At 36.4% G+C, this 26,918-nt stretch overlaps 1 protein-coding gene across 8 annotated transcripts; it reads left to right on the plus strand.

The window, feature by feature from the left end:
- Positions 1-264: 264 nt before the first annotated feature.
- LOC116424987 (uncharacterized) lies at positions 265-26,380 on the plus strand. 8 transcript variants are annotated; one of them, XM_076367750.1, is made up of 12 exons: positions 5,260-5,320; positions 10,774-10,842; positions 12,004-12,249; positions 13,231-13,330; positions 14,768-14,888; positions 17,089-17,299; positions 18,632-18,890; positions 19,400-19,536; positions 21,277-21,642; positions 22,381-22,656; positions 25,008-25,223; positions 25,984-26,380. In XM_076367750.1, the coding sequence occupies exons 3-12, from the start codon at positions 12,126-12,128 to the stop codon at positions 26,133-26,135; spliced, it is 1,962 nt and encodes a 653-aa protein (XP_076223865.1). In that variant the 5' UTR covers positions 5,260-5,320; positions 10,774-10,842; positions 12,004-12,125; the 3' UTR covers positions 26,136-26,380. The 8 variants fall into 8 exon arrangements, with proteins under 8 accessions (XP_076223868.1, XP_076223863.1, XP_076223864.1 ...); XM_076367748.1 differs by lacking the exons at positions 5,260-5,320; positions 10,774-10,842 and adding an exon at positions 4,925-4,951; XM_076367749.1 differs by lacking the exon at positions 10,774-10,842 and having other exon boundaries at positions 5,259-5,320.
- Positions 26,381-26,918: the final 538 nt, after the last annotated feature.

A 26,918-nucleotide genomic window follows, 5' to 3' on the forward strand; every position in this document is an offset into this window, starting at 1 on the left:
ATCTCAGGCTAGTTTCCAATTATATAATCAATTCGTAATATACAAAATAATAATTTCCTATGCAAGCTAATTGCCCTAGCAATCTGCTGCGGGTAGCTATGTTTTTACTACGCAAAACCCGACTGTCAGCCAGACATTCTAGCAATAACAGTTTTCTTGCGAAACAAAATACGCGTGCACGCAGAATCGGTGTGAGCCGCGAGTAGAAGGAGCTCGAGCGTTTCCGGAGTTGAAAGATCTTTCTTTTTAATCGGGAAACAACTCTCTCCCTGGCAATGAACTTGCTGGTATCGTGCTAGTGTATCCGCGACTACGAAACCGGCCACTTCGGGCACCCGATCGTTTCGTTCCTGCTGCACACGGCGAACACTCAACTTGCTGAATCGTTCGTCCTCGAATCATTCTCAGAAATGTTCTTCAGATTCGCGGTTTTCGTCGGTCTGAGTTCCGTCGTTGCCACCATCATCTATCTGACACCCATACCAGGTCAGTTCCGTTTGATAATCTCTATCGCGTCCACCGGGTCCATGAAATCGCGATGCAAATCCGATTTTCGAATGTACACTGCGAGATGCAGTCGAATTAAACCAGGCCAATGAAGAGTAATTCATCGGAAACCATTAGAACATGTCGCGAATCTTCTGTTCGACGGTATCAGAAATTATTCCGTAGATGTTACTTTCCTATGATATAATAAAGAAAGTAGTAGATATGTAACAAACGTTTGTTTCGTGACGTACATTTTAAGGAATGACGTTGAAGAATTAACGAAAGTCGATGTTATTACTGTGTATTGACATTTACCTTTGTTTTTACAGCTACTCTTAGCGTTGTTAATGCTTTCATTATTTACTACGTACAGTGAAATGTGAATAATGTAACGAAGAAAATACAAATGTACGAGCAAGTGGATAATATTGTCGTGTTGCTAAACTTTGTCTAAATTGAAGTTCTTTGAAAAATTTATTAAGTACTATTTACCTTATATTGAATTCGCGTAAATAACTTTTCGTTTATAGTTATTTTTATGGACTTTATCAATTTGTGCACTATAGTTGGCTGTATTAGGAGAAAAATTCTGCATTCTATCGTAGGTTAACGACCTCACATCAAGATTGCACACCTTATACCCGTCTTAAGTTCGAGATACTCAACCAGAAACTGCAATATCATTATTAAAGATGCAACAACCGTTATAAACTCGAGATGCGATTTACTATAGTCCGTTCTACGGGCGCATTAGGCGCAACTCTTCTGGACAGGATTCTTTATAATGAACAGCGCGAGTAGTCATGTTCATAATCGTTTGAAGAAGAATTATCTTACATTCATTCTATCCTTCACAGAACTTAATGATCAGAAAATATTATTTTTATAGGTCATTTTACTAAAGCAGAAAGCAAAAGAATTGTTTTAATCCTTGTATCATTTCAAAAATTTGTAAATCATCTCAGAAGATATCAGTTTAAACAATACACTCTTGTTATGGACTGCTAATTTCATGCAAATTATAATTACTACAATGTAAAATTATAAACAAACGTTTCTTAGATCATTGTATTTTAATTGTTTCTAAATGTTTAATGGAGACACTTGCTATTTGACAAGAGATTTGATTTAATCTACATTACTAAGAAGAACGTTCGAAAAAAAGAGAATTTAGTAAAGATACATATGTTAATGACTTTCAAATGTTTATAAATAAAATTACTGTTTGAAAAGTGACTGTTCAAACTGATTTGTAAACAAAAATCCTAGAAATCTAGTACCTCGGACAAGCTGATTAAATGATTTTCCTTCGTTTCATTGACTTACATTTGACTTTCCACGTTCTCGTGTAACATAGTCCGACGAACATTATAAATGATTAACAATTTATCAGCTCCTCCGAAGAATAAACCATGCAAGCCAAGCTCGCTATTCAAACACGTTAACATACTTAACTCTAAACAAAAGTTGAGCGTGAAAGCGTGGTGACACCATGTCATCTTCTCGCAGGAGGAAGACATCTGCACTTTCTTTCGCTTTTAACTTCAGCTTATTTGAAATTCAACGTCGGTTTCGACTTGATGGTTGATTTTCTGATATTTACAAGCCTTTACACCCGTGCTCTTCGCATTTATTTCATTCTGTCGATCGTGTGAAATCACAATTCTGTTATGCTTCACTTTCTCCTTCGTTCAACGGCGCTAAGCATTTCCATAAATCGAAGAGAGTCGAAAGTCAAGAAACTGCAACAGTGCCGTTCATGCTGTTTAGTCAGATCTTTTCCACGATTTACGAAATACACGAACAGTCCACACGAATTCTTCCGGTAAAGCAATAGTCTCCAGATCTTACAATTACTCTTTTAATCGTTGGACAATAGAAAATGATGCACGTGAATATTTCAAGAATGAAAATGAATATTCTAAATGTAACAAAGAATTTTAACTAGCTTCGCGCTATTTTTGCTTTATTTTTGTACTCCCAGTATTCGAGGTTCGAATCGTGCGCTCTCTTAATTGCGGAAATTAATGAGAGATAACGTTGATATGAAGATTGATGGAAAGTAAGGTACAGATATGCAGGAATGAAAAATAAAAATACAGTTCTTTTGGAAACCATTTGCGTAACGACAGTTTAGTACAGCAACTTCGAAGTTTGAAGAATTATTTACGACTTTCGAACTGAACAGTTAATCGCGCGGTTATGTAACGAGTTCTATGGTCTATAAAATGGTCCGCGAAATTAGCTTTCTTGGACTGGGGGAATGATTTTGCAAAGAAAGCTGTTTTCGGCAATCGTAATTTGGAGATCGAACGAAACCAGTTCCAAGGGAAAGTAATTCGCGTGTAATTGCGTAACTCGACGAAGAAGAAAGTCCGTTTTCATCAGCTGTTTCACTGTGGCGAACAATGATTTATGACCAATGAAATTCGATCGTGGAGCGACGGGTTTGGAAAGGTCTCGTTAATTAGAACGGTACATCTGTTGTCGGTCATAAATTAACAATATCCTTATCCGAAATGTATTTTTTGTTTTCCTCGTTAATTGTTTGATCGCCATTATCATTTCATTGTGGAGCACGCGAATTGCAATCGAATAAGGTGTGAAATTTCTATTCGAAGGCTATAAACACGTGTCACTCGATTCTTCACGCGAATAGTTTCCCTTTTTGCTAACAATGATTCTTTTTATAGAAAGCCGATTTAATGAGAAAATAAACCATAACCGTTTTTACCGTCTGATGAAATAATTTTTAATGGAGAGGTATCGGAACTCATAAAAACGCCTGAGGTACATGGAGGTAGTAAAGGAAAGAACAAGAACTTCATTTCTCGCTGAAATACGGGGCAAGGAGAAAACAGAGAGGATTTTAATAAGTCCACTAAAGGCGGTTAAAAAATAGAGAATCACGTATGTAATTTTATAATATCAAAATTCCACGAAAAACAATAGATATTATTTTAGCACGTTCTCTTGATAGCGGAAATTCTTGAAAAAATTCAATGACATTCAGTAATTACTTCAACAATACAATTTGATGAGTTTTAATGAGTATCAACATACACACAACAATTTATAATCCTATTTTTATATCCTAGATCAGTGGCCTTTTAATAAACTAAAACAAGAAATATTTCTTTAAACTATCGAACACGTGTTCTCGTTGTTACATGACCCATTAACGTTAAAAAACATATCGCAAACTTGATGGAGTTTCAGGAATATAAACAAAAAGTGGCAACGTTAAATATGCGCGACCTTCGAATGGTCTGCATTGCAGATTATGTATTATTAATCATTGACAATAAAACGAACTCCCGTTACTGGCTTCATTAACATCGCGGCAGTTACTTTTCTATGTAGTCACTGTTACAGCGCTACGGGAACATTAATTTCACAGACAGGTTTCGCGTACGCGAACTAAGACAGACATAATGTTCACGATACGCCGGGTAATCATTGAAGTTGAAGATTATTCACGTGAAAAACCGTGGAAGACGAAAAACTGGAACCACCCCTTCAAACGGAAGTGAAAGTGACTGCATATTCGACACGGACACATTCAAATATCTTCGCCTTTTGTTCTGAATAAAGAAAAACGCGAAACACCGAGCCGGAATTCAATAAGCGCAGACAATGCGAAGAAGTTGTCCCGTCATCGACCACCTTTCTACCGTTTAAAAACGAAATCTCGTTAAAGATCGAAGGAAACGGAGGATCTTACTCTATTTCCGCAACTCCTTAGAGCCGAGAAATAACAAAGAATCACAGCTGTTTCACTCGGAACCAGTTCCGAACAGTCCCAATCTTCGAACCCTTCGACCAAACACAAAAGAAAAATTCCCGATACGTTCAACTACTACCCAACATCGCGCATAATTAAAATGCTCAACCATCAGTCCATCAAAGGGAGCTTGCGATCGCTGACGTCAGACTCCAAGCATAAACTATAATTACCCCGGGACCGGTTAATCGGTAGAAAGTCGCGATCTCGTGCGTTATCGCTAAAAACGCCGCGCCGTATCGCGGTCTCGATAAAGTCATCGGCATGAATTAGTATCGAATTAACAAGAAGACTCCCAGGGTCCAGTAGAAAGTATCTCCGTTTGATCAAGCGAGAACGGCACCCGTTCTCCAGTCGCGTACGATCAATAGCGCGGCGCTGAACTTCAGCGAAAGTGAAATCCTCCGGACCGCGGGATCATCGATAGAGGTTGGGTATAATGTGCAGCCAGAGAAAAGCGGAGGCAGGTTGAACCAGTGAAAGGGGGAGGAGGTATTATATATATATATATATATACACAAAGACAGAGAGAGAGAGAGAGAGATTGTAAGTGATTGGGGCTGAGCAGCGTTTTGGAGGGGAGAAAGCGGGAGGTGGCGCACAGAAATGTCGAGAGATGAAAGTGTGCGTGCAGTTTCTTGCTAGACGTAACGAAGCTTGAGTTTAAGACATACACGGGTGTGGAGCTGCTTACTTTGCCCTCTAGGCAAACTTTCACTCGGTCGTTCCGGCCGCGTCTGACATATATTTCGAACGGCGTTCTATCTGCGCCCGCGCGAACAGGGGTCCGCCGGCTCGATTGTCATCGGAACCGGTTGCCGATGGCGGACCTTGTTCCGGTGGAGCGCGCTAAAACGCGGAAGATCACCGGCACACACGGCGCACGACGAAGAGGGAGAATCGCGGGGAGGGTCGGAAACAGAGGGAGAAAGGTCGCCGCTAGTTTTGGCAAACGAAATTTAGGCCAAAATCAGTCAGTCGTTGACGGAAACCGCTACAGTACCCTGGCTCGGATCGTTTCGGGTACACACGTGCAGTTTACACACGGTGCAGTGAAATTACAAGCTCGTTTCCCTTCTACCGCCGTTCCGGCCCATTTCGCTCGCTCTTCCGTTTCATTCTCCTCCGGCGCGATCCTCTCGTTTCGTCGCTGTCGCCGCGACGCGGGCTCGATGGGACGGCTCCTTACGTCGGTGGTGTTTCGCGCCTATGAAATGTGCAGGGTTGTGCGTACGTCGTATGGGATTTTCGGTTTCTTCGGAACGCCGCTGGGGAATATCGTCTTGATAGGGATCGAAGAAAGATTCAACGTTTTTCTTTGAAATTAGATTTGTATTGGTTCAGTTGATTCTCGTGGCTGAAGTATAGGGGTTGTTTGCGGGGGATGTCGCTGGTGAGATTGTTTCGGACGAGTGGAGAAGTAAATGACTTCTCTTCTTTCATTAAGAGATAGAGTCTCGCTCGTTATTCTGAAACAATCGTCGCTGCGTTTTGTCGCGAATAGCTTCGCTTTGCGATTAGACTGAAATATGCGGACTAGACGGATAGAGTTCTATACAATCAAGCGAAAAATGCGATGACAGCGGCAGGATACTGCAGTGTCGGATAACATTATTTAATGTATACTTTTCATTCATGTAGAGAACTTCATCGTTTTGCCTTCCGGCGATTTCAATCGGCAGCGAAAGGAAATTGATTTGATATGGCGATCTCTTGTATATTTATTCAAGTATTTATGGCTTATACAATAGCCGATGGCTACGGAAATTGGACGTTACGGTTTTATTTATACAAACAGAGCTATCTGATGAATTCGATCGTGTTGTAACCCTAACATTGTAGAATGGTAGTTTTAACGACTTGAGGCAATTTCGATATTTTTTATTCCGCTTTCTTGACTTTCAACTTATTTTGACATTGGTACCGTTTTTGATACTGAAAGGAGAGAGTAAGTTCGAGTAATTAATTGGTCGAGGATGTATTTTCGTTTAATGCGCCGTTCGATCGATGAGTTTCTCCTGCGGTCCATTTAATGTTATCTTATTCTTGTCCCCTTATTAGATGATATCGTTTGCGCTTTCTAATGCTTCCCAAGTTTTCCTCATAATTTCTCCTCGCTGTAGTTTTAAATTCGAGTTTTCTTATTTGACGTGCGGAAAGTGCATTTGTTTGAGATTCAGAGAGAAAACTGTTTGTCACAGACTTTCATTTGCGATGAAGTTCGAAGTACGTTGGCTCACGTAGAAATCGCTTCTTCAGTTTGCTATCCAACTGTTCTAAAATTTTCAAGGAAATTCGATTCATTCGGAATGTTTTTAATGTTTAAAATGTGAACATCCGTTGTATGATGTTTTCAAACATATTTATATAGATAGAACTATATTATTAATGAAACTTTGCGTGATTCGCTCGTTAATCGCCCATAGCAATTGACCTATCGCGAAATTATACAGTCAACGTCTATTTCCAAGTTCCAATCCTTACGATATTTAATAACAATCATTACCTACGATCATTCTTTAAATTCATTCATTAATTACATCAAACTGTTCTCAATTATTCTAAACAGCAGTTTCGAAAATTATCCAACAACAAAAGCTTACAATTCTCAATTATGACGAATATCTGAAGAGCCACTAACGTGTATCCTCGTTTAGACAATAATAAATTATCATCTATTACTCTCCAAATATAAATTCTAACAATTTCAATATTCAGTGTTTCGGACTGTCACGATAATTACAAAATTCATTTCTAAAACACACGGTTACTATCTTCAAGAAGAAACGTCCACTCTAATTCCAGCAATTGTTCCACAAACGTAACAAACAAAATCAAACTGTCGCATGCCGTACAACCAACACGAACAGAAATCACACGACAATCAAGGGACGGAAATAATTCATTAAATACATTACGCAACATTAAATATCGACTGCCGAACCATGTAATTTCGCTTCGTCGAGCGGAAGATTGCAAGTCTTTCGCACATAAAGGGGTTGATACTCGATGTCGCAACACTAAAAATCTCAGCTGACTTTCAATTTCTGTAATACGCAATAAACCAAGAGGTACTCAGGCGAGTGTGAGTGATTATTACAAAACACGTTTAGATTACAGGAACGATGCTAATTAATCAACCTTACCTCGGGAAATTGCAAGCGTTCGCCGGAGGGCGGCGAAAGAAACTGGAGAACTCATTTCCTTTCGTGACCGGATTTTCTGCGGCGAGAGAAAAAGAAAAGAGAAAGAAAAATGTCGGATTGACCGCGGATGACCGATTCCGGAGAATTACCCGGCCGCGCATATGACGCGGGAAAAGAACGAGAGGGAGAAAGGGAAAGCGGGAGAGGACACCTTCGGTTCTGGCAACGAATTTCGGGCTCGTGTTACCTGGCTCAGTTCTTCATGAGAAAGCGCAAGTGTTTGCAAGTTTCGTGTGCCGGGTTCAGGTTGGGGCAGTCGTGACGCAGTATAATATGGCGTCCCTAATTCATTTCGACTTTGATCAGCGTATTTTACAGTTACCATCTCACGGTTATTAATAGGTCACTTTCCGTTTGAATTCTTTTTGAGTGCTCTCTCTCTTCTTTCAGTGAATCTTGAGAATCAATGAGAAATATATTAATTTATTATGAATATATTTTTTTGGATCTTTGATTATATACTAAACGAATTTGTTGAACAATGGATTACTTATTGTAGAATTTATTTTAATGTTTCAGAAATTTGTAATATTGAGGGATGTTTTCTTAATGCGAGTTTCTAGAAGGTTCTAAGGGAAAGTTATGTTGGTTGTGGTTAAATAGAAAATTTGTTTCCAATGTGAATCATTAGAAATATTTTATTTGATTTTGTTGGTTAGATAGAGTTGAATAATATGTACAATTGGGAACGAGATGATTCTTTTTATGGAGAAATGCGCAAAATGTACGGTATGATCTTTCGTTGCGATGGCTTGCGAGGAAAGCGGGTTTGAAAGTCCAGTGCGTGCATGAATATGAATTTATGATTAAGGAATGCTTCGTCGTGCGGCTTATAATGCTTGTAGTATTTATAAATAATGTTTGCATCGTGTTCGAGAGTCAGTGGATTCATGAAAATAATTGTATTGAAAATATTTGGTCACAAATGATTTATAAATAATGTGTTCGAGAGTCAGTGGATTCAAGAAAAAAATTGTATTGAAAATATTTGATTAAGAATATTCGATTACAAATATTTAGATTAAATTATATGTTCCGATTAAAAATGTTTGACTACAAGTATTCGATTAAACGTATCATCAATTGGAAAAGTATATTCTAAAGAACTTCGTAACACTTTTCTGCCTATTAGTTATACTCCAATTATGTTAAAATGTTCCGCAACAGCGATCAATTTCTCAAATACCTTGCTGATGCGGTATCTTTTTCCTCTTTCTTAACACGTTGATTGATCGATTGGCACTCATCAAATTTCCCGTCAGACTACAACAATTTTCCTATCGACGCGGAGTCAAATAAAATGGTTCGAACGTGGAAAGGAAAACAGAAGTACACGTGTAGTTTGTCAGAAGAATGAATGTAGAAAGCTGTTGAAGTAATAGTTACTCGGAGAAAATAGGATATCCAGCAGCTGCAGTTGTAATATAGTCAAATATATATTGAAAGGGAAAGTGGCTGTTATCGAGTAAATCTTTAACATTTATTCAATACTAGTTCAGGGTTCCTCAAAGCTGAGTTTTTAATCGATATCTCGCCCTATATAAGGTAAAGGCAAAGTTTCTTCGCTATTTTCAAAATTATTTCCAGTATTCATTCATTAAGTTTGACAACTCAATTTTAATTACATTTTTAGTACTTTTTTTTACATAAAACAATAATAAAATATCTCATATAAAACAAAATAGCAAAATTTGGGTGGCATGTCGATCAACGTGTAAAATATAATTCTCGAATATTCTACAACTAAAATACATATTATAAATTCTAAACTAAATTCCAAATAAATTATCTTTTAACCTTAACTGCATATGCACGCGGAACGTGATCAAAACCTTTTGCAAATTCTGCTAAACTAAACACTGAACGCTTAAATCATAGAGAATAGGGAAACTGTGTACCGATCTCTTGCTGTTCGAATAGTTAAATCATTTGTTCATAACTGGGTATTCCAAACATGGAAGTTTGATCTCAGCAAAATGCCGACATTCGTCCGCAAAGGGTTAATTTCCGCGGCATTTTCGGGGAACCGATCTACCGTGTAAATCGAGGGTTAAGTGTACTTCTTAAATTCATTTCTAATTTACCTGTATTTCTATAATTCCCTCTAATTATATCAGTTTCGCGCAGATTCGTCTATTCTATGCACGCGCGCGATGGTTCCCGTTTCGATCGCGAACACGTGGACTAATCGGTAATTAGGATTATTACGAGGATTTCGTGACTCCGGCGCCAAGCGTAATCATCCACGCGAAGGCATCACGCTACTAGGGTGCATTACGCGAAGGCTGCGCAAGATTTTACGTAACCGTAATGACACAGTTTTAAGATGAAGAGGAACGGGATCGCGCGGCCTTCATGCTTCTCTGAAAGTCATTTCACGTTATTTAACATTCTTCTTTTCTCGCGACATTTCCTGAAAGAGCTTAGAGGAATATTGATGAGGCTTACGTGATCGATGGCTTAGAAAAGAGTGCCAGTTCCTTGGAAGATTCTTTCCTCGACCGAAACATGTCATCATCATTCTACAGAGATCATTCACGCATTAACACGTCTGTCGGCAACGATGTGACACGAGTATTCCCAAAAAACGATGTTTTAGTTGAACTTAGCGAATTTCTGAATGGCACAGCTAATTAACATTGCGTACCGGCTGATTTTCACAAAACTGAATTGCGCGGATGGCAATTTTCGAAAAACTCGGATATATTGTTCTGTAATATATTTTAAATGGATAATCGATTCGAATCAAATTATATATTTTTTCAATGTGGTAATTAGCGAAGCATTGCTAAGTGTCTTTATAAAAACGAGATTTCTCGGTACGCAATGTGTTAATAAATAAACTATAGAATTAAATTCGAATAATTTGTGTCTTCGTTTATATAGTAGAACGCGTTTGATTCAATCTTCAATGATAATTTATTAATAAAAAGATTCTTCAATGAAAAATGGAAATATAGTAGGATCTTGTAGTCATAACAATAATTTGAAAGAGTTGAGTTTCGAAATTTATAATCATTGAGGTCAAATAATTTTAATAAGAGTTTCCTTATTGAACACGGTACTTCGAGCAACGTTTATAAAGCGGTTAATAATATTTCTATTAATCGCTCCTTGATATCCAATTCGTTCATGTGTCTTTCCATGTTCGACAGAATGTTTACCATTTAATGTCAACAACCTCGTCTTCGCGACGCAAAGTTACGTCACGTCGTAAGTGTTGCATTCTCTCATTCCACGAATCTGTGTTTGAGTACCAGCGAGTAAGTGGATGGTTTCGAAACGCTTGTTTAGCGAGCATCGCGTAAAACGCAAATAACGGGTGTACGCGTCGATACGTCCACGCCCTTCCATGGGAACGAGGTGATCGAAGTTAAACAGTTGCGGCTTTCATCTTCACTGGAGCGATTCCTTTCGCTTTTTTCGGGACTAACTTTCACCACGCTCACGGAAAAATGCCGACGTTCCTCGGTGATTCATCGACATTCCCAACCGGACGGATAAAACTTATTCGTCTGACACGTGTCACGTTTTACGCGTCTTGCCGTCTCTATCGTCAGTTTTCTCGTATAACTCGAGACCGATGGAACGTCTAATAGTTAAATAAACGACTGGGTTAAGTCACTTTGAACTCGTAACTTTCTTACGCACGTATTAACGCTAAAACTATTAGAGAATTTGATGTAGCAGTGCGAATTGTAAATTAATTAAAGGTTCAATAAATACATTTCTGGAGTTTCCATAGAGAAATTTCAAAAAGTTAATTTAATTGCTTGGTAGTGGTCATAGGTAAAAATGGCCCATTCCTGATTTCTCTTCGCAATGATTAAAAAGCTAATTTCTTGAAGAAATGATTAAAGAATCTGATTTAGCAATACGAATTCTAAATCAATTAAAATCTCAATAAATGCACCTTAGAGTTTCCATAGGGAAATTTCAAAAAGTTAATTTAATTCCTCGGAAGCTATACCGTTAACAAAGTCTCTTCTAAACCATCATTTCTCATATCTCTTCATTCACGTTAAAACTCTTCTTTCCAGCGTTACATTAACGAACCAATATTACTACAAGTTACAAAACTTGTATAGAATAACATACAGTACAAACATGGGTACACGATCAATAGTATTAATCATTTATCGAAACAATCTCGATAAACATTGATTCAGTTTCACCAACTGACAATCACTTGTATATTCTTACCCTGTCACCTTTAACTCTTTGCACTCGAAGCTCTCTCACTGACATTACCAGCAACTCGAAGTAATGTTAATAGAAAAAGCGTATTAACATATAAATAAATAACACACTGTATCTTTCTGTTTTCTATCGATTATAGATACAAATGTTATAATATATTTAACGACAAACTTTAAATGCCTCTGCAACGGAGCCCTCGAGTGCAAAGGGTTGATATATGAGTCCTTTTGAGAGTGGTACGAATCGTCGGAGGAATGGTAACCACCTTGTACCACTGTCAAAAAGAATGAGCGGCTCATATAATTCTGCCTTTTCACGGAATAGGAAGAACTCGATATATATCTCGGAAGTCTGAGCAGCTAAACGTTGCTTTCGAGATTTTCTGGGGAAACGAGAAGAGAATGCAGTCACCTTTTGTTATCGTTGCATAACGAACCGGTTAGACGATGCAGTCTGCGAAGGGTACGAATTACGCGATGACGTCCGCCACCTACGGCCTACGGTTTCTCGTGGTGGTTTTTATGATCGCGGCTGCGGCAACCTTTTTACACGTTAATAATTACAGGCCCAGTAAGTGCTCGCCACGCGACTATTAACGACTACAAACCAACACACAGACCGCTGTTCTCAGAATTTTATTTTTGATTCGGACCAGAATCCGAAATCATTCCAATCGGAACGATGTGCGACGAGCACAGTGTAGACAGTCGCGAGTTCATGAAATCATTCGTTAACCCCTTGCCCGATTCATTTGATCAAACTATCACTTTGTCCTTAATTTATTGGAAAGACAGATTTTAGGTATATATACCTATGTTCGCTCTAAACTATAATTATTGATAACAGAAGAATAATGTTGAGTCCACAAACATTATATTTATGTTTGTTCTATTTAAAATCCTCACGAGTCTCACTCGTCGTTATAAGGCAAGGGGTTAAGTGTCAATGTAAGAGACCATGCAAATGGTCAGTTGTTTTGCGAAGTATCTGTAACGAAGCTGGGTAACTTTGAAATGATTTCTCAGATGCATCTTTTCTTAAGATAGACGTTTTATACAGTTCTGAGATCAATTTTTCGCCATTTATACAAAATTGATCTGTCCCTTTCTTAGATACAGTACATTGTCGAAGTGTAAAGAGTATTTAATTTGGTTAAAATATTAATGTATAGTTATAGTTTGTAAAATATTTAGGTAACAAATTATTGTGGCTTTTATGTTACTCTGTTTATTGTAATAGTTATCATAAGATTACTAATCGAAATATTCGGTATATAAAGTCTAATGTTAGATGAATGGTTAATGATTAAATACGATGATTATATTTAAGGTTTACAGAGCAACAAGGTATAATATACCTCCAATTTGTTCATCCTCGTGTTCGTTTAAATCAAGAATTGAATTCTGACAACCCAAGTCGTACTTATACAGTGTATTTTCCTAAACAATTAATTCTTAGTTACATTAAATTAATGATCTAACAATCTTTCTGCAATATTCCGATATTTGTTCGCGTCACTTTTATTTACCTCAATTCTATTTTCTTTTACAGAGCAAACATTCCTCTCCTGCGAAAGACCATGCCACCATTTGGATTGGCCGATGATTTGCCGAGTGAAACTCACTCTTGAGGTTTTCCAGTCTCTCAGCAAGTAAGATAATATTTTCTATTGTATTAACCCTTTTCACTCCGGACGTTTTTTCACTGGAAATACTCCATCTTTTCTAATGAGACGCGGATGGCATTTTCTGAAACTGGCTCGTCGAGATTATACAAAATTTAGTATTCAATATCAGACTTAACAATTTTGTCGAACTTAACATTGGCGACTGAGAGCCTCTCGAGTGCAAAGGGTTAATTACTCTAATTAGACGTCGTCCATCTGTTCTTCTTTTCTATTTTCATTAAAAATTAGACATTAGAAAGTCTCCTCATCTCGCTGTAAACGTTGCATCGAGGTTTATTGTTTTACGCTCGTAACCTTTAACGGAAATTCAAAACTTTCTATTTATTTTAACATCAGAATCTCTTTAATTAATTACTATCTACTCTTATGGATTTGTTAGTACATCTGCATTCTAATGATCAATTAAAATGAAGCAGAAGGAATCTAAAATTACTTAATTTTCACAAAAATACTCTATTGTCAAGAACTGACACTTAGAATCTGAACAATTAGAATTAGTATTTAATAATATTCAGTAATATTATCATATTTAATAATGAAACATGTTTAATTTCATACTTCAATAGAATTTCCATTCATTCTAACCCTAATTTAACCCTGAACATTTGACTTAAATCTTTATTATTTCATATTACATTTCCAAAAGTTTTCTTAGGCTCTCAAGATTTGGGCCTTATAAACAAACACAATAATTTTTTTTTGGACAGGACTGACCTATAGATTGAGCTTGGGATTTTTTAAAAAGATACCTTAGTGCTCTCTACCCTTTTAAGTTGAGAATTACTGGTTTGCGAACAAACTGGTTTAAGAAAAGTTTCAAAAAACTTATAAAAATCGCCTGCAAGTTAATTGCAACATTGGTCGCGTCGAGAGACCCTATAAACAAACGCAATAACATTTTAATCCCTTTTATTCTCATAAGTGACTGATCACGTGGTATTCGTTATAAAAACACGTGGTACGATTAAGATTGATATTACATATATATTTAAGAATTGAGAGGTTTATAAATGAGTGTCGGCGAGACCTTGACCCAAGGATCCCATCAATAATAATAGCCTGTGCAGCCTACCTCTCATTCATTACTGTGCACTTGAGTTCCACGGTTCAACCTAGATTATCAAGATTCCCATCTGATCGACGACCCGTCGAAGCTTTTGTAGTAACGATCCACCGCGATTTAGACGTCACAAGCAAAAACGCTTCGGATCAATGAAATCCGCGTAGCACACATTCGTTTCTATTTGGAATCGTAAGTGGTGTTGCAACTGTTGCAATAACCGTTATGCAATTCCTCAGTTGAAACGCGGAAGTCTGGAGAACCAGCGGCCTGGCCACCGTTTCGTCGTTCACGCTTAGGTCGTTATCTATTTAGTTTTTTATGTCTTGCTCTTTGCGTAGATCGTGTGGCGATTGCCCGAAGAATGAAACCGCGTGCCTCTCGAATCATTGCGTATCGGCTGATGGACACCGACGCGGCATTTTGACGGCCAATCGGCAATTACCTGGCCCAACTATACAGGTGAGCTAAGAATTTTTAATGCGTTCGAACTAGTTTCGATTAGTTACAGTTGATAACCAGTATTTATCGAAATGATTTGTGGGATTTCGTGTACGGCAAAGGCACCGGTAGTCGACCTGGTATCGGTAGTCCGCCATTTTTCAGGGAAACGTGAGGAACAAGGTGTTCAACCCTTTGAATACGGCAGACTTGTTGCATTTCTAAGAGAGTATGAACTGAACTTTGAAAACTTAAGGCAATTTAAAAAATATTAGGGAATTATTAAAGAATAAACGGATTATGTAGAATTGTAACTGTTGTAACGGTTGACTTGATTTCTTTGAAAAGTCGACTTAACTTTCAAAATGAACGTGAATTCACTGAATTCTACTAGATCAACCCCTTGTCCTATGATTTATCTCAGTACCCTGATCGATGCAAGTACTTTGTTATTAATGATTCATTGGAAAAACAATTTTGGGCACATTCTATATCTGTATTCTGAAGTATAACAAATAACAGAAGAATAATATTTTCTTCGAATTCAAAACTATCGAGTAATGTTTATACTTGAATTCTGTTGAAAGGGTTAAAACGATATTCGTTTCTTTGCACTTCGCATTTAACAAAAGAAACCAGGAACAGATCATTTTGCGCCGTCTGCTAGTTCTAGTGTTAGATATGCGTCTGAATTTCGAGTTTCACCAATATTATCTGAATTAAGAATTTCGTGTGATGCTAGTGTATAGTCCGAGTTAGAAAGCGATCTCTGATCGGAACATGCGGTCGCGCATTGATTGAGTGGTCCACTAAGCTCGGGCACCCTGACGAAAAAATTTATGCGCGATATAAAAAAAATCTAGACCTACTTGTTTGGTAAAGGCAATTTTCCAGATGACGAATTCCATAGGAGTTTCTACGAAATGTTCATCGTGAAATGTTTTCTACTTGATGGACATGAAACTCGCTTCTCCACTTTTACGTCCACTTATATAACGCCGTTACTAATTCAAATGGTCCGTGACTGATGTAATATTTTAACATCGGTGTTATGGTTTTGTTCGATAGAGTTATTCATAGCTAACGTCTCTGTTTTAGTGATGCTATTAAATTACACGCTCTAATGATCGTGTTGCCACGGTTTGTCAAATGGAATGTTTCTTACAAATTCAGAAGTATATATTGCTTTATTTATTTATATATCAATTGCTATAGTATATGGTTTTAATATATGTATTATTTATTTTCTTTAATATAAATTAAAGAAGCAGAAAAGTAGAATAATATTTTAATTCTAAATTAGTCGTTTAATAGTTTGACGAAGTAAACGAATGAACTATCGATTCACCTAGTTTCTCTTATTTATTTATTGTTCGTTTATCTACAGAAGAGAATTCCTCGTCACAAAACGAAAATAATAACGTGAAGCATCGATAGAGAAAATAGAACTACGAACAAAAAGACGCTGTAATCGATAATTAGTGGAAGTTCCAGGCAAAAACGTGTACAATAAGTGTATCATATTAACGATATATTTTATTCGGATATTTATTATTAGTAGTAACAATGATTATCGGTGTATTTATAAACGAGTCGCTCAGAAACCTATGCGGTTACGTGCAGAAAACAAAAATTGAGAGAATTAATATTTTTTAATACATACTTGACAATTTTTGGATAATTCGTTTCACCAGAAAAGTATATAAACTCTTGTTTTCCCTTTAACAACTAAAAAGAATATCATTCATTCCATTCAAATTATTAATTTCACCAGTACATAAACTCTTGCTTTCCCTTTATCTAAAAAGAACATCACTCACTCCATCAAAATTTCTGGATCATTAATTTCAGTACATAAACTCTAGTTTTCCCTTCAACTAAAAATAACATCTCCATAAAAACTTCCAAAACTCCAAAAATAAAAAATCAACTGAACCGTCCTCCGACTGAAATTTCTCTCACCGCGTCTCAATTAATTACACTTTCCTAGTGAACAATGAAAGTTATTCCAAGTAATTACGAAGGTAAATCCGCTTGTCGCACGGTAGAATCTTTATTACGCGGCCATCTGTTTACAAAACGTTTCGCCACCTTTCTCTTTCGCTTTATCAGCGGCATCTAACCACTGAGGTCCGAGGGAATACTCGAAACTGGCTGCTATAATGACCGAGATACGCTCGGCTAATTGCAATCTCTGACAGCGGACCATACCACTTTTCAGGTTTGCGAAAACGACATCTTGGTTGTGGACGTGATCAATCGGCTTCCGGGTAAAGCAGCCGCCATGCACTGGCGCGGTCAATCGCAGATTGAGTCACCGTACATGGACGGCGCGCCGCTGATCACGCAGTGCCCGATACCGAGCTACACTACTTTCCAGTATAAATTCCGTGCTTCCGCCGCCGGAACGCATCTTTGGCACGCCCACGCTGGTAATTGGAAATGCAGCTGACTTTGCAGCGCGATTTATGCACCGGAAGTTTAGAAGCCGACGCGGTCGACCCCTTGTCGTGCTTTTTACTTTCGCTACTAAGCTCGTATAACATTTTACTATTTAGATCTTCTTTTGCAATTTGGAAGAATTTTGAAATTTAGAAGAGCAGCGAAATTGTCCGTTCTACTTTAACACTTTGACTGCCACGTCACATTATTTTTTACAGAAACGTGGACATTAATTTCTTTCGTGACGTATCGAACGAACAATTCTGTTGGATATATGAGATATAAGATAGTGGAGCAGTTATTAAGAAGAATCTTGATTTCTCAGTTTCTGGTTGATAGAGAAAACTGTTTCGTGGGAGTTTTGATGACTGTTTACGTGGCAGTCAAAGTGTTAAGCGGAAATTCCATTTGCAGATAATACATTGATAACGGCGAAATAGTTGTGTGCTTCGATCCGTGGGCAATGAATAGTATTGATCGTTGTTAACACTAGGTTTACTGGCATTTATTGTACACTTCATTCTATTGTTCCTAAAAGAATTGATGCTCGTTTATTTAGATTGTGGAAACTGGAGATTCGATAGTAGGTAATTGTTTTGGTAAACGTTTGCAAAATAATATTTCGAAAGTCCAATATGCGTCAATTTGACGCGTTCCGTAAACCTAGTGTTAAAATAGTCTAGAAATCATCATCGCGAGTCTCACTCGTCGTACGGCAAGGGGTTAACGCGGTTAACACATTGCGGCTACTTTTCGGAGACCTGAATCGTTCGGATGGAAATTTTCAGTGAGATCAACTTATATTGCTGTATATACAGAAACTCAGATATATCGTTATGTAATGTATTTTAAGTAGGTAATCAATTCGAATTAAGTTTTATATTTTTCTCAATGCTGTGGTAATTAGCGAAGTTGCATAGATAAGTGTCTTTATGTAAAAACGAGATTTCTCGTTGCCAGTACGCAATGTGTTAACCTTTCGTCCAACTTGTTTCCTAGTTGTGATCGATGCAACTACTGTATCGTTAATAATTCATTAGGAAAAGAGAGAATTTTCATGACTATTCTATGTCTACGTTTCCTCAAAAGTAACCCTCTATGGGCCGAATTTTTGTTCACGATCATAGCAAAATCTATGCAGTAGAAAATTAATAAATATCCACGTATGAATTAACAATGTATTCAATAGTTTCTATAATTTCATCACACGAATATATTTCGTAACTATCAAGTCACAATGACGTTAATTGCAGTTAACCGATTACTTCATTTTATTCGCCACATTATTTCCAAAAATGTCATTCGATCGATGGAATTTTCAGGTGCGGACATTACGAACGGAATTTTTGGTGCTCTGATCGTGAAACAGGCGGACATCAGGGAGCCCCATCGTTCGCACTTCGACATCGATGACCCGAAACACGTGATCCTGGTGACCCACTGGCAGCACACAGCCGAGACCACGTTCAACCAAGGTTACTCGAAACCAGCGACGCTTCTGATCAACGGGAGAGGTCGTCAGCCAAACGGACCGGGTGTTCCGCTCACGACGTTCACCGTCGTTCCGGGCCGTCGTCATAGGTTCCGTTTTAATAATAATAATATAAAAATACATAAAAAGACCTTTACAATATATACAATATGAGCACGTTTGGCAACATCAGCCAAACAAACCGGGTGTTCCGTTCACGACGTTCAAAGGTTCCTTTTTTATTTTAAACATATTTTTATTTCTGAACAATACACTCTTAAAGTAACGCTATAGAGCACGTTTGGCATAGTGCACTCACACTGTCAGTCTTACATATGAGATCAAACCGGGTGTTCCGTTCACGACGTTCATAGGTTCCTTTTTTTTTTTAAACATATTTTTATTTCTGAACAATACACTCTTAAAGTAACGCTGTAGAGCACGTTTGGCAACATAGTGTCACGCTGTCTTACATATGAGATCACAGTATTTACAGTCACAGCGCAGTTAATTGAATTTGTACCATTATTGTTCAGATAATATTGTGTAGCGGACGGTAAAAGAAAGGGGTCCTCGTGAGTCCCCCAAAAACCTTTTGCAACAATCTCTTTGGTCATAGGTTCCGTCTGGCGAACGCCGGTGGTGCTGGATCCTGTCCAATAACTATTTCAATCGATGCTCATCCTCTTTTGCTGATTGCCCTGGATGGACATCCGTTGGACCCGCGGCAAGTTACATCGATTACTCTGGCTACAGGTATATTTATACTGTTTCACCGTGTTTCACTTAGGACTGGGAAGTATTGGAAGAATGAGGGGAATAACGGGTATTATTGTGTACAGATGTTAACGTTGGACTGTGGGTTTTATGAGGAATTCAAGTTTTCTTGTTGTGGGTCGTAAAGCTGAGGTTGAATTTTATTTTTTGTGTAAATGTTTGTGATTGAGAGATTTATGTGATGATATGAGTATAACTGTGTAGGATTTATTAATAACTTTCATGATGGGATGTAAAATTGATTAATAATTTTAATAATGATATGTGAAATTTAATAGTAACTTTAATAGTGCTATGGAAAGCTTAATGATGACTATAATAATTTTCTATAGAATTTAATGATAACTCTAATAATTCTCTATAAAATTTAATAATAATTCTAATAATTCTCTGTAAAGTTTACTAATAAATTTAAGAATTCTCTATAAAATTTAATAATAATTCTAATAATTCTATATAATATTTACCAATAACTCTAATAATTCTCTATAAAATTTACTAATAATTCTAATAATTCTCTATAAAATTTACTAATAACTCTAAGAATTCTCTATAAAATTTAATAATAATTCTATATAATATTTACTAATAACTCTAATAATTCTCTGTAAAATTTACTAATAACTCTAATAATTCTCTATAAAATTTAATAGTAACTCTAATAATTCTATATAATATTTACTAATAAACTAAAACTTCGCATAACATTTTCCAATGTTTCAACACGTTTTTCATTTAATTTCGTTATCAATTCGATTCGGTTTACGAGACCCAATATTACTTAACGCATCCGTATTACGTTGGCCTGTCGGTAACGCGCGGCGAAGTCAAACGCCTGAGGCTTCGCTGTTTCAGCGAGCAGATCTAAGCTGCTCATAAAATTCATCATAAAACACGTTAACTACCTCGCAATGTCTTGCTTCGGTTAGGAAGCTGTTCCATTTTATTAGAGGCTTTACTCTCTTCGAAGGAACTATAGGCGGGAAAGTGTATTTCTAGTTTTATTTCGTGCGATTATTATGAATGGCAACGTTTACAAGAACCAACACGAGCATAACGTTGAGAAATAACGAGTGTTTCATAATTCATTGCATTGGTATTCATCGAACAAGAATTCGACGTCCTAATCTCCGTTAATCAAACAGAATAATTGAATTGAATTACTAGGATTACACATTTAATTTCTGCATTTCCTACGAAGGGATCCAATTCGAAACCAACGGATGGAACATGGAAAATAAATTTTTCATTATTTCGTATTGCATTTCCAACAGTTTTTTGGGGACTTTTAAAACAAAAAGAATAACATTTTAATCGTTCCTTTTGTTCTCTAATTACTATCTACCCTTATGGGTTTGTTACATCTGCATTCTAATGATCAATTAAAACGAAACACAAGGAATCTAAAAACACTTGATCTCTACAAAAATATATAATATCCATAAAATATCTCCACAAAGAACTATAGAACTGTAGAACTGTAGAACTGTAGAACTGTAGAACTGTAGAACTGTAGAACTGTAGAACTGTAGAACTGTAGAACTGTAGAACTGTAGAACTGTAGACTGTAGAACTGTAGAACTGTAGAACTACAGAATTTTGGAAATATAGAACTATAGAACTATAGAACTATAGAACTATAGAACTATGGAAATATAGAACTATAGAACTATAGAACTATAGAATTATGGAACAACTGTACCGATGTTTTCCTTACAGGTGAACGGGCAGACTTTGTTTTAAAGGCGAACAAACGCGTCGCTTCTTATTGGTTGAACGTGCACACGTCGAAGGAGTGCGGTCCGAATTCTATAAACGGCGCCGCCATTTTGAAGTACAAGGGCAGTCCGAGCGAAGAGCCGTTGTCCGGGTCAGAAATAGTCGATCAGGTCGATGAGGAACTGACAGCGGCGAAACGTTTCGCCGTGACGACGAATCCTGCCGAGAAATGCGGAAATCCCGAGAGCCTCTGCGTCACGGACTTGAAGGCGTTGCGGAAAATGCCTCATCCTCTCTCGTTAACGAAGATGGATGTTACGATACACTTGCCTCTAAATTACAAGCTCCAAACGAATTATATAATCGGTAAGTGATCAATAAATTGAATGTCCAGCTACTCCGCATGTAAGCATTGATAATCTGACGCGTTCGTTTCGCTTGTACATTGCAGTTTCGGTTGAATTTATTATATAGAATTTATTTATGCTTATTTATATTAGGGGTTTTTGATATTCAGTAGAATATAATGGAATATTGATTTTTGTAAACTTGGGGTTGGAATGGTCAAAATGTAATTAATGAGGTAATTAGTGGTTTTTATTGTTGGATATAGAGTGTGTTTTATTTATTATGTAGCTAGACATTTTTTGTGCGATGCTTCGATAATTGGATGTCTAAGATTATGTGAATAAAGAAGGAACCAAGTTATAACGTAACAATGTTATTTATCGTTAATTTTACCAGAATTTCTAGTTCCACGAATGATTACAAATGAAAGAGGAAGCATTTGGAAATTTAAGAATAATTTATGCAACACTAGGAATTGGATTTTTAGGATTTATCGTTTGAGTTTGTTATTGTATTCTCTAATTTCCGAAGATTAAGTTATAATGCACCACTTTTAATTCCATAATAATTTTTATCGTTTGTGTATCTTTCATTCTCCTAGATTAAATTCTGCAACAGTTCTAGTTCCGTAACGAATTATATCAGAACTTCGTATCTACGGTAGAACGATCTTTTTATCAGCCGAAGCTCCACCGTAGCGTTATCGATCAGCCAATGGGAACGTGTTTAAGGAAGTATTTTTCGTTCTTATTTTAGGCGACGGCGGTGCTGAAACAAGAGTACTTAACGTGAACAACGTTACCTTCACGTATCCGTCGTCGCCCCTGTTGACGCAAGGTGCTTACGTCTCCGAAGAAAATCTGTGCATTTTCGAAGACAACAGTGACGCTCAGAACGAGAACAAAGAAACGGCATCGTTGTCGTCGCAACGGTGCAGGCACGGTATTGGTAACGTGGCGAACACCTGCGAGTGCGTTCACGTGAGGCGTGTACCACTCGGAGCGACCGTGGAGATGATTTTACTCGATCAAGGTAATAAATTTGAATGAAACGCGTCACTTTCCCTTACGTACGCTTTCACGTACTTTCCAAAGAATAATTAAGTGAAAAATATGATATAAGATAGCCGTTCTGTAGCTGCGCGTGCCTCTGCGACTTTTAATGTAATCTAGTTCTCTATAACTCACTCCCTTTCTCGATTGGTATTCTATTAGAAACTACGTTCCAGGCTTCATTTGCTTTTTGTTTGAACTTTTTTGTTTGATTACTCTTGTTACTATTTATGTCGAATTTTTGGAGAATGTTTAATGTTTTAGTGTTTTAATGTTTTAATGTTTTAATGTTTTAATATTTTAATATTTTAATATTTTAATATTCTACTATTTTACTATTTTACTATTCTAGTATTTTACTATTCTAGTATTCTACTATTCTACTATTCTAATATTCTACTATTCTACTATTCTACTATTCTACTATTCTACTATTCTACTATTCTACTATTCTACTATTCTACTATATTACTATTTTACTATTTTACTATTTCGATACTTCAATACTTCAATACTTCAATACTTCGATACTTCGATACTTCGATACTTCAATACTTCAATACTTCGATACTTCAATATTTCAATATTTCAATGCTTCAAAATTCCAGTCTTTCAATATTTTAATCTTTCAATATTTCAATCTCTCAACATTTCAATAGAGGAATTTACCTAACCATAATCGAAACACAAAATCGTTTAAAATTAAAAATAACAAATACTGGAGTACATATTCTTCCTTTACCCGTTGTAACACGACAACCAGATACTCCCAAAGCATGCTTATCAAATGAAAGACAATTATACAAAACATAATTTACTAAATTACCAATAGAAACAAAGTGCTCGATTAAATATGAAAGTTGCTTAATATATTTATATAACAAAGCGAATTAAAAAGTTAACATCAAGCTTAGAAAACAGCGCAACTTCGTGTCGGAATGTCTTTTCGAATTACGTCACTGTGTGCAGAGGAGCTAACGCGTCGTGTGTGCAACACTGTACGGCTTCGTTCGTGATGAAACGAATCGAGAAATTAGATTTCCAATTACCGCAGCGGCAAACACGCAATTTGCAACAACTGTTTCTGGTCTGCGCGCGGTTACACTTAAAGAGAATGTGCAAGAACCATAATGGATGATCCAATCGCACTTGCATACGTTTGCTTCGTGTAAATTATTTGCGTTCAATTACGTTCGTATTCAATAACGTACAAAATTCATTCGTTTCCTGGATAAATAATTTACAGGGCAAAATTCTATTTCAGAGTATTTTTACATTTAATCATTCCTTGGACAGACACTCTATATAAACATTAAGTGTACCAGAAGTGTCCATTTTTTAATTAAAGGAAAATAACATTTTCGATACGTTTATTAACCTCTTGACCTACGAGTGAGACTCGTGAAGATTTTCAACATGATTCAACAAATTACTCAGTTCATTCGAATGCAAAGTAAATATTATTCCTCTAATCAACTGTTATACTTAAAAGGAAACATAGGCGTAACATATGCTTAGAATTTTTCTATTTTTCCAATAAATTATTAATGACAAAGTGCACAATATAATTTCCATCGTCATTAACACGTTGAATGCCACTAATTTTTCAACATCTTAAATGTGCTTTAAACAATTCAAACATATTACATGAACGCTATGAAAGATTGTCTCGGTGAAATTACTTGCGACAGTCTAATGAAACAGAAACTCATTAAAGGGCGAGCCTTGATTAAAGTATTTACCTTGATCCATATTTCTGCTGCTCGCAGAGTCTGGAAATATTGATCTGTATTTCACCTCCGTGAATCACTCTTCCGAGAAGCAGTAATATGATCTTGAAATATGATATCCTTAGAAAATGCCTATTATGCGCTTTCCAATGGACTCTCTCCTCGATCCCAATAAACTTTTGATTGGAGTTTAAAGCGGTACTTAATTTTTTTAATTTACACTCTTATGGAGTCGATAAATTATATACAGAATAAACCTCATGAATCCTTTCACCGAGGTACGCGTCTTTTCCTTTTGTTCTCTAAATTAGCCCGTGAAAGTGCACGAACAATTAATTATTCACAGATTCCTCGCGCAGAGAGAACGAAAAACGAAAACGCACTTTTCACATGCTACGTTTACTGTACTCGTTTTTCGGATGAAACGTTTAAATTTGTTGTTCCAGTTTTCATGTGTTTCAGACACGTTTTTAGACCATATTTCGCAACGTTCACCCTTTGAACTCGGGAGCTTTTCTAATCTTCTTCCATTTCAAAGGATATTGAATCAGAGGTGAATAATTTCTGGAAATTTTTATTAATAATTATTCTGTTGTCCAAGGTGGCATCGACGATTTAGTGTACCATTTACATGGAAACAATTTCTACGTGGTTGGCGCGAGGAAGTTCGGACGCAGCGTGTCTCTGAAAGAACTGAAAAATTTGGACGAGAAGGGGCAACTGTTCTCTCGAAATTTGGACTGCGCGGTAGCTAAAGACACGGTTGTCGTGCCAAAATTCGGAGCTGTGGCTATTAGGTTCAAAGCTGATAATCCAGGTGACATTTTAATTGTTATTATCACCGAGAAAACTGGTAAAATTGATAAACTCATTTCTTTTTTCATTTTTATTTAGACCAGTTTCATAATTATATTGTCCGATTTTTGTGAACTTTAATGGAATTAACGATATTCTGTTTAGTTATTCAAGGAAACAAGATAAAAGAATTTACATACTTATCTGATTAAATTAATGAACCAAATATTTCCGAAACCAATGTATTTAAAAATTTTAAGGTTTTCAATTTTTAATTTCTACATTTAACTGCATTGGCTTTTGAGTTATTTTAACTATTTGCTGATCAACATTTTTAATAAAATTAATAAATAAAAAATTTCCAAAATCAATGTATTGAAAACCATTAATTTTCACAATTTTTATTTTTTACACTCAACTGCATTGGCTTCTGAGTTATTTTAGTTATTTTCTGATCAACTTTTCTGATCAACTGAATAAATAAAAAATTTCCAAAGCCAATGTATTAAAAAACATTAATTTTCTCAATTTTTATTTTCTACGCTCAACGTCATTGGTTTCTGAGTTACTTTAGCTATTTTCTGATCAACTTTTCTGATCAACTGAATAAATACAAAATTTCCGAAGCCAATATATTAAAAAACATTAATTTTCTCAATTTTTGATTTCTGCACTCAACTGCATTGGCTCCTTCATTTGAACTATTTTCAGTTATTTTCATGTCAGATCTACCATGTGCTAGAATTCTGAAGTTTCATCATTACTTTCCGCAATTACTACAGGTTATTGGATGCTGCGAGACGAACACGCAGCTGATTGGACTCGTGGATTGGACGTGGTTCTTCAAGTAGGAGAGACGAGCGATATGGTAGCTGCTCCCGACGACTTCCCGAAATGCGGATCTTTCGTCGGGCCGGACTACTTCCTTATATAGACTGTTAGCCACTTAAGAATCGTCTGTATATAATTGTAAATAGACACATGGAGACTGAAAGTATATACGCATTGGCAAAGACTTAATTTCATTACTAACTACTTGCTTATTTTTTCTAATAAATCAGCTGCATATCACAGTTTCTCGCTCTTCATTTATTAATTTTGTAATAAAAACTACATAGGCACATTTTTCGTTTAAAAATTGTTTGAAACATAAATAAACGAAGTATTCGTTGAAATGGATACATTGGAATATTTATTCGATTCTGTAAACCAAAACGATCCTAATTTTATTCTCCCTTAATTGTTTTGTATTAATTATATTCAACGTCTCTTGCAATTATGTTATTATAATTATACCTTGCAACCTATTTTCTCCCAAATACTCATTCCTCTCTTTTTTCTTCAGCATTATTCAAACAAGTAACAATCTTGACATTAATTATCATTTTTACAAAATACTCTCTGTAACAAAAAATGATCTCTCCAATACCTTCAACACGTAGCAATAGCTTCAATTAAGAAAATAAATGAATATATTACAATATATTATTTACTTCAACCCCTTCTCCAATAATATCCTATCAAACTTTCAAACTGAATTCGATAAACCCAAGTGTCATCTATTTTCCTTGAATATAAATTCAAATTTACTCTCCTGTTATCTACCCTCAACCTTTAATTAACGTTTGGAAGCGTTTTATCGATAGCTGCATTTTACCATCTGGTGTCAAGTACAAATAAAACGATCACACCTTTTCTCCATTTCCCTGCGAGTTTG

Source organism: Nomia melanderi, chromosome 5 (assembly GCF_051020985.1).
Source record: "Nomia melanderi isolate GNS246 chromosome 5, iyNomMela1, whole genome shotgun sequence".
Classification (NCBI taxonomy): Eukaryota; Metazoa; Arthropoda; class Insecta; order Hymenoptera; family Halictidae; genus Nomia; species Nomia melanderi.

Excerpts from the sequence above, each read along its gene's own strand:
- LOC116424987 (XM_076367748.1), top strand. The coding sequence starts at position 12,126 with ATGCAGTCTGCGAAGGGTACGAATTACGCGATGACGTCCGCCACCTAC. Across the intron at positions 12,250-13,230 it reads CGTTAATAATTACAGGCCCA|AGCAAACATTCCTCTCCTGC; the intron begins GTAAGTGCTCGC and ends TTTCTTTTACAG. Across the intron at positions 18,891-19,399 it reads GTTCCGGGCCGTCGTCATAG|GTTCCGTCTGGCGAACGCCG; the intron begins GTTCCGTTTTAA and ends CTTTGGTCATAG.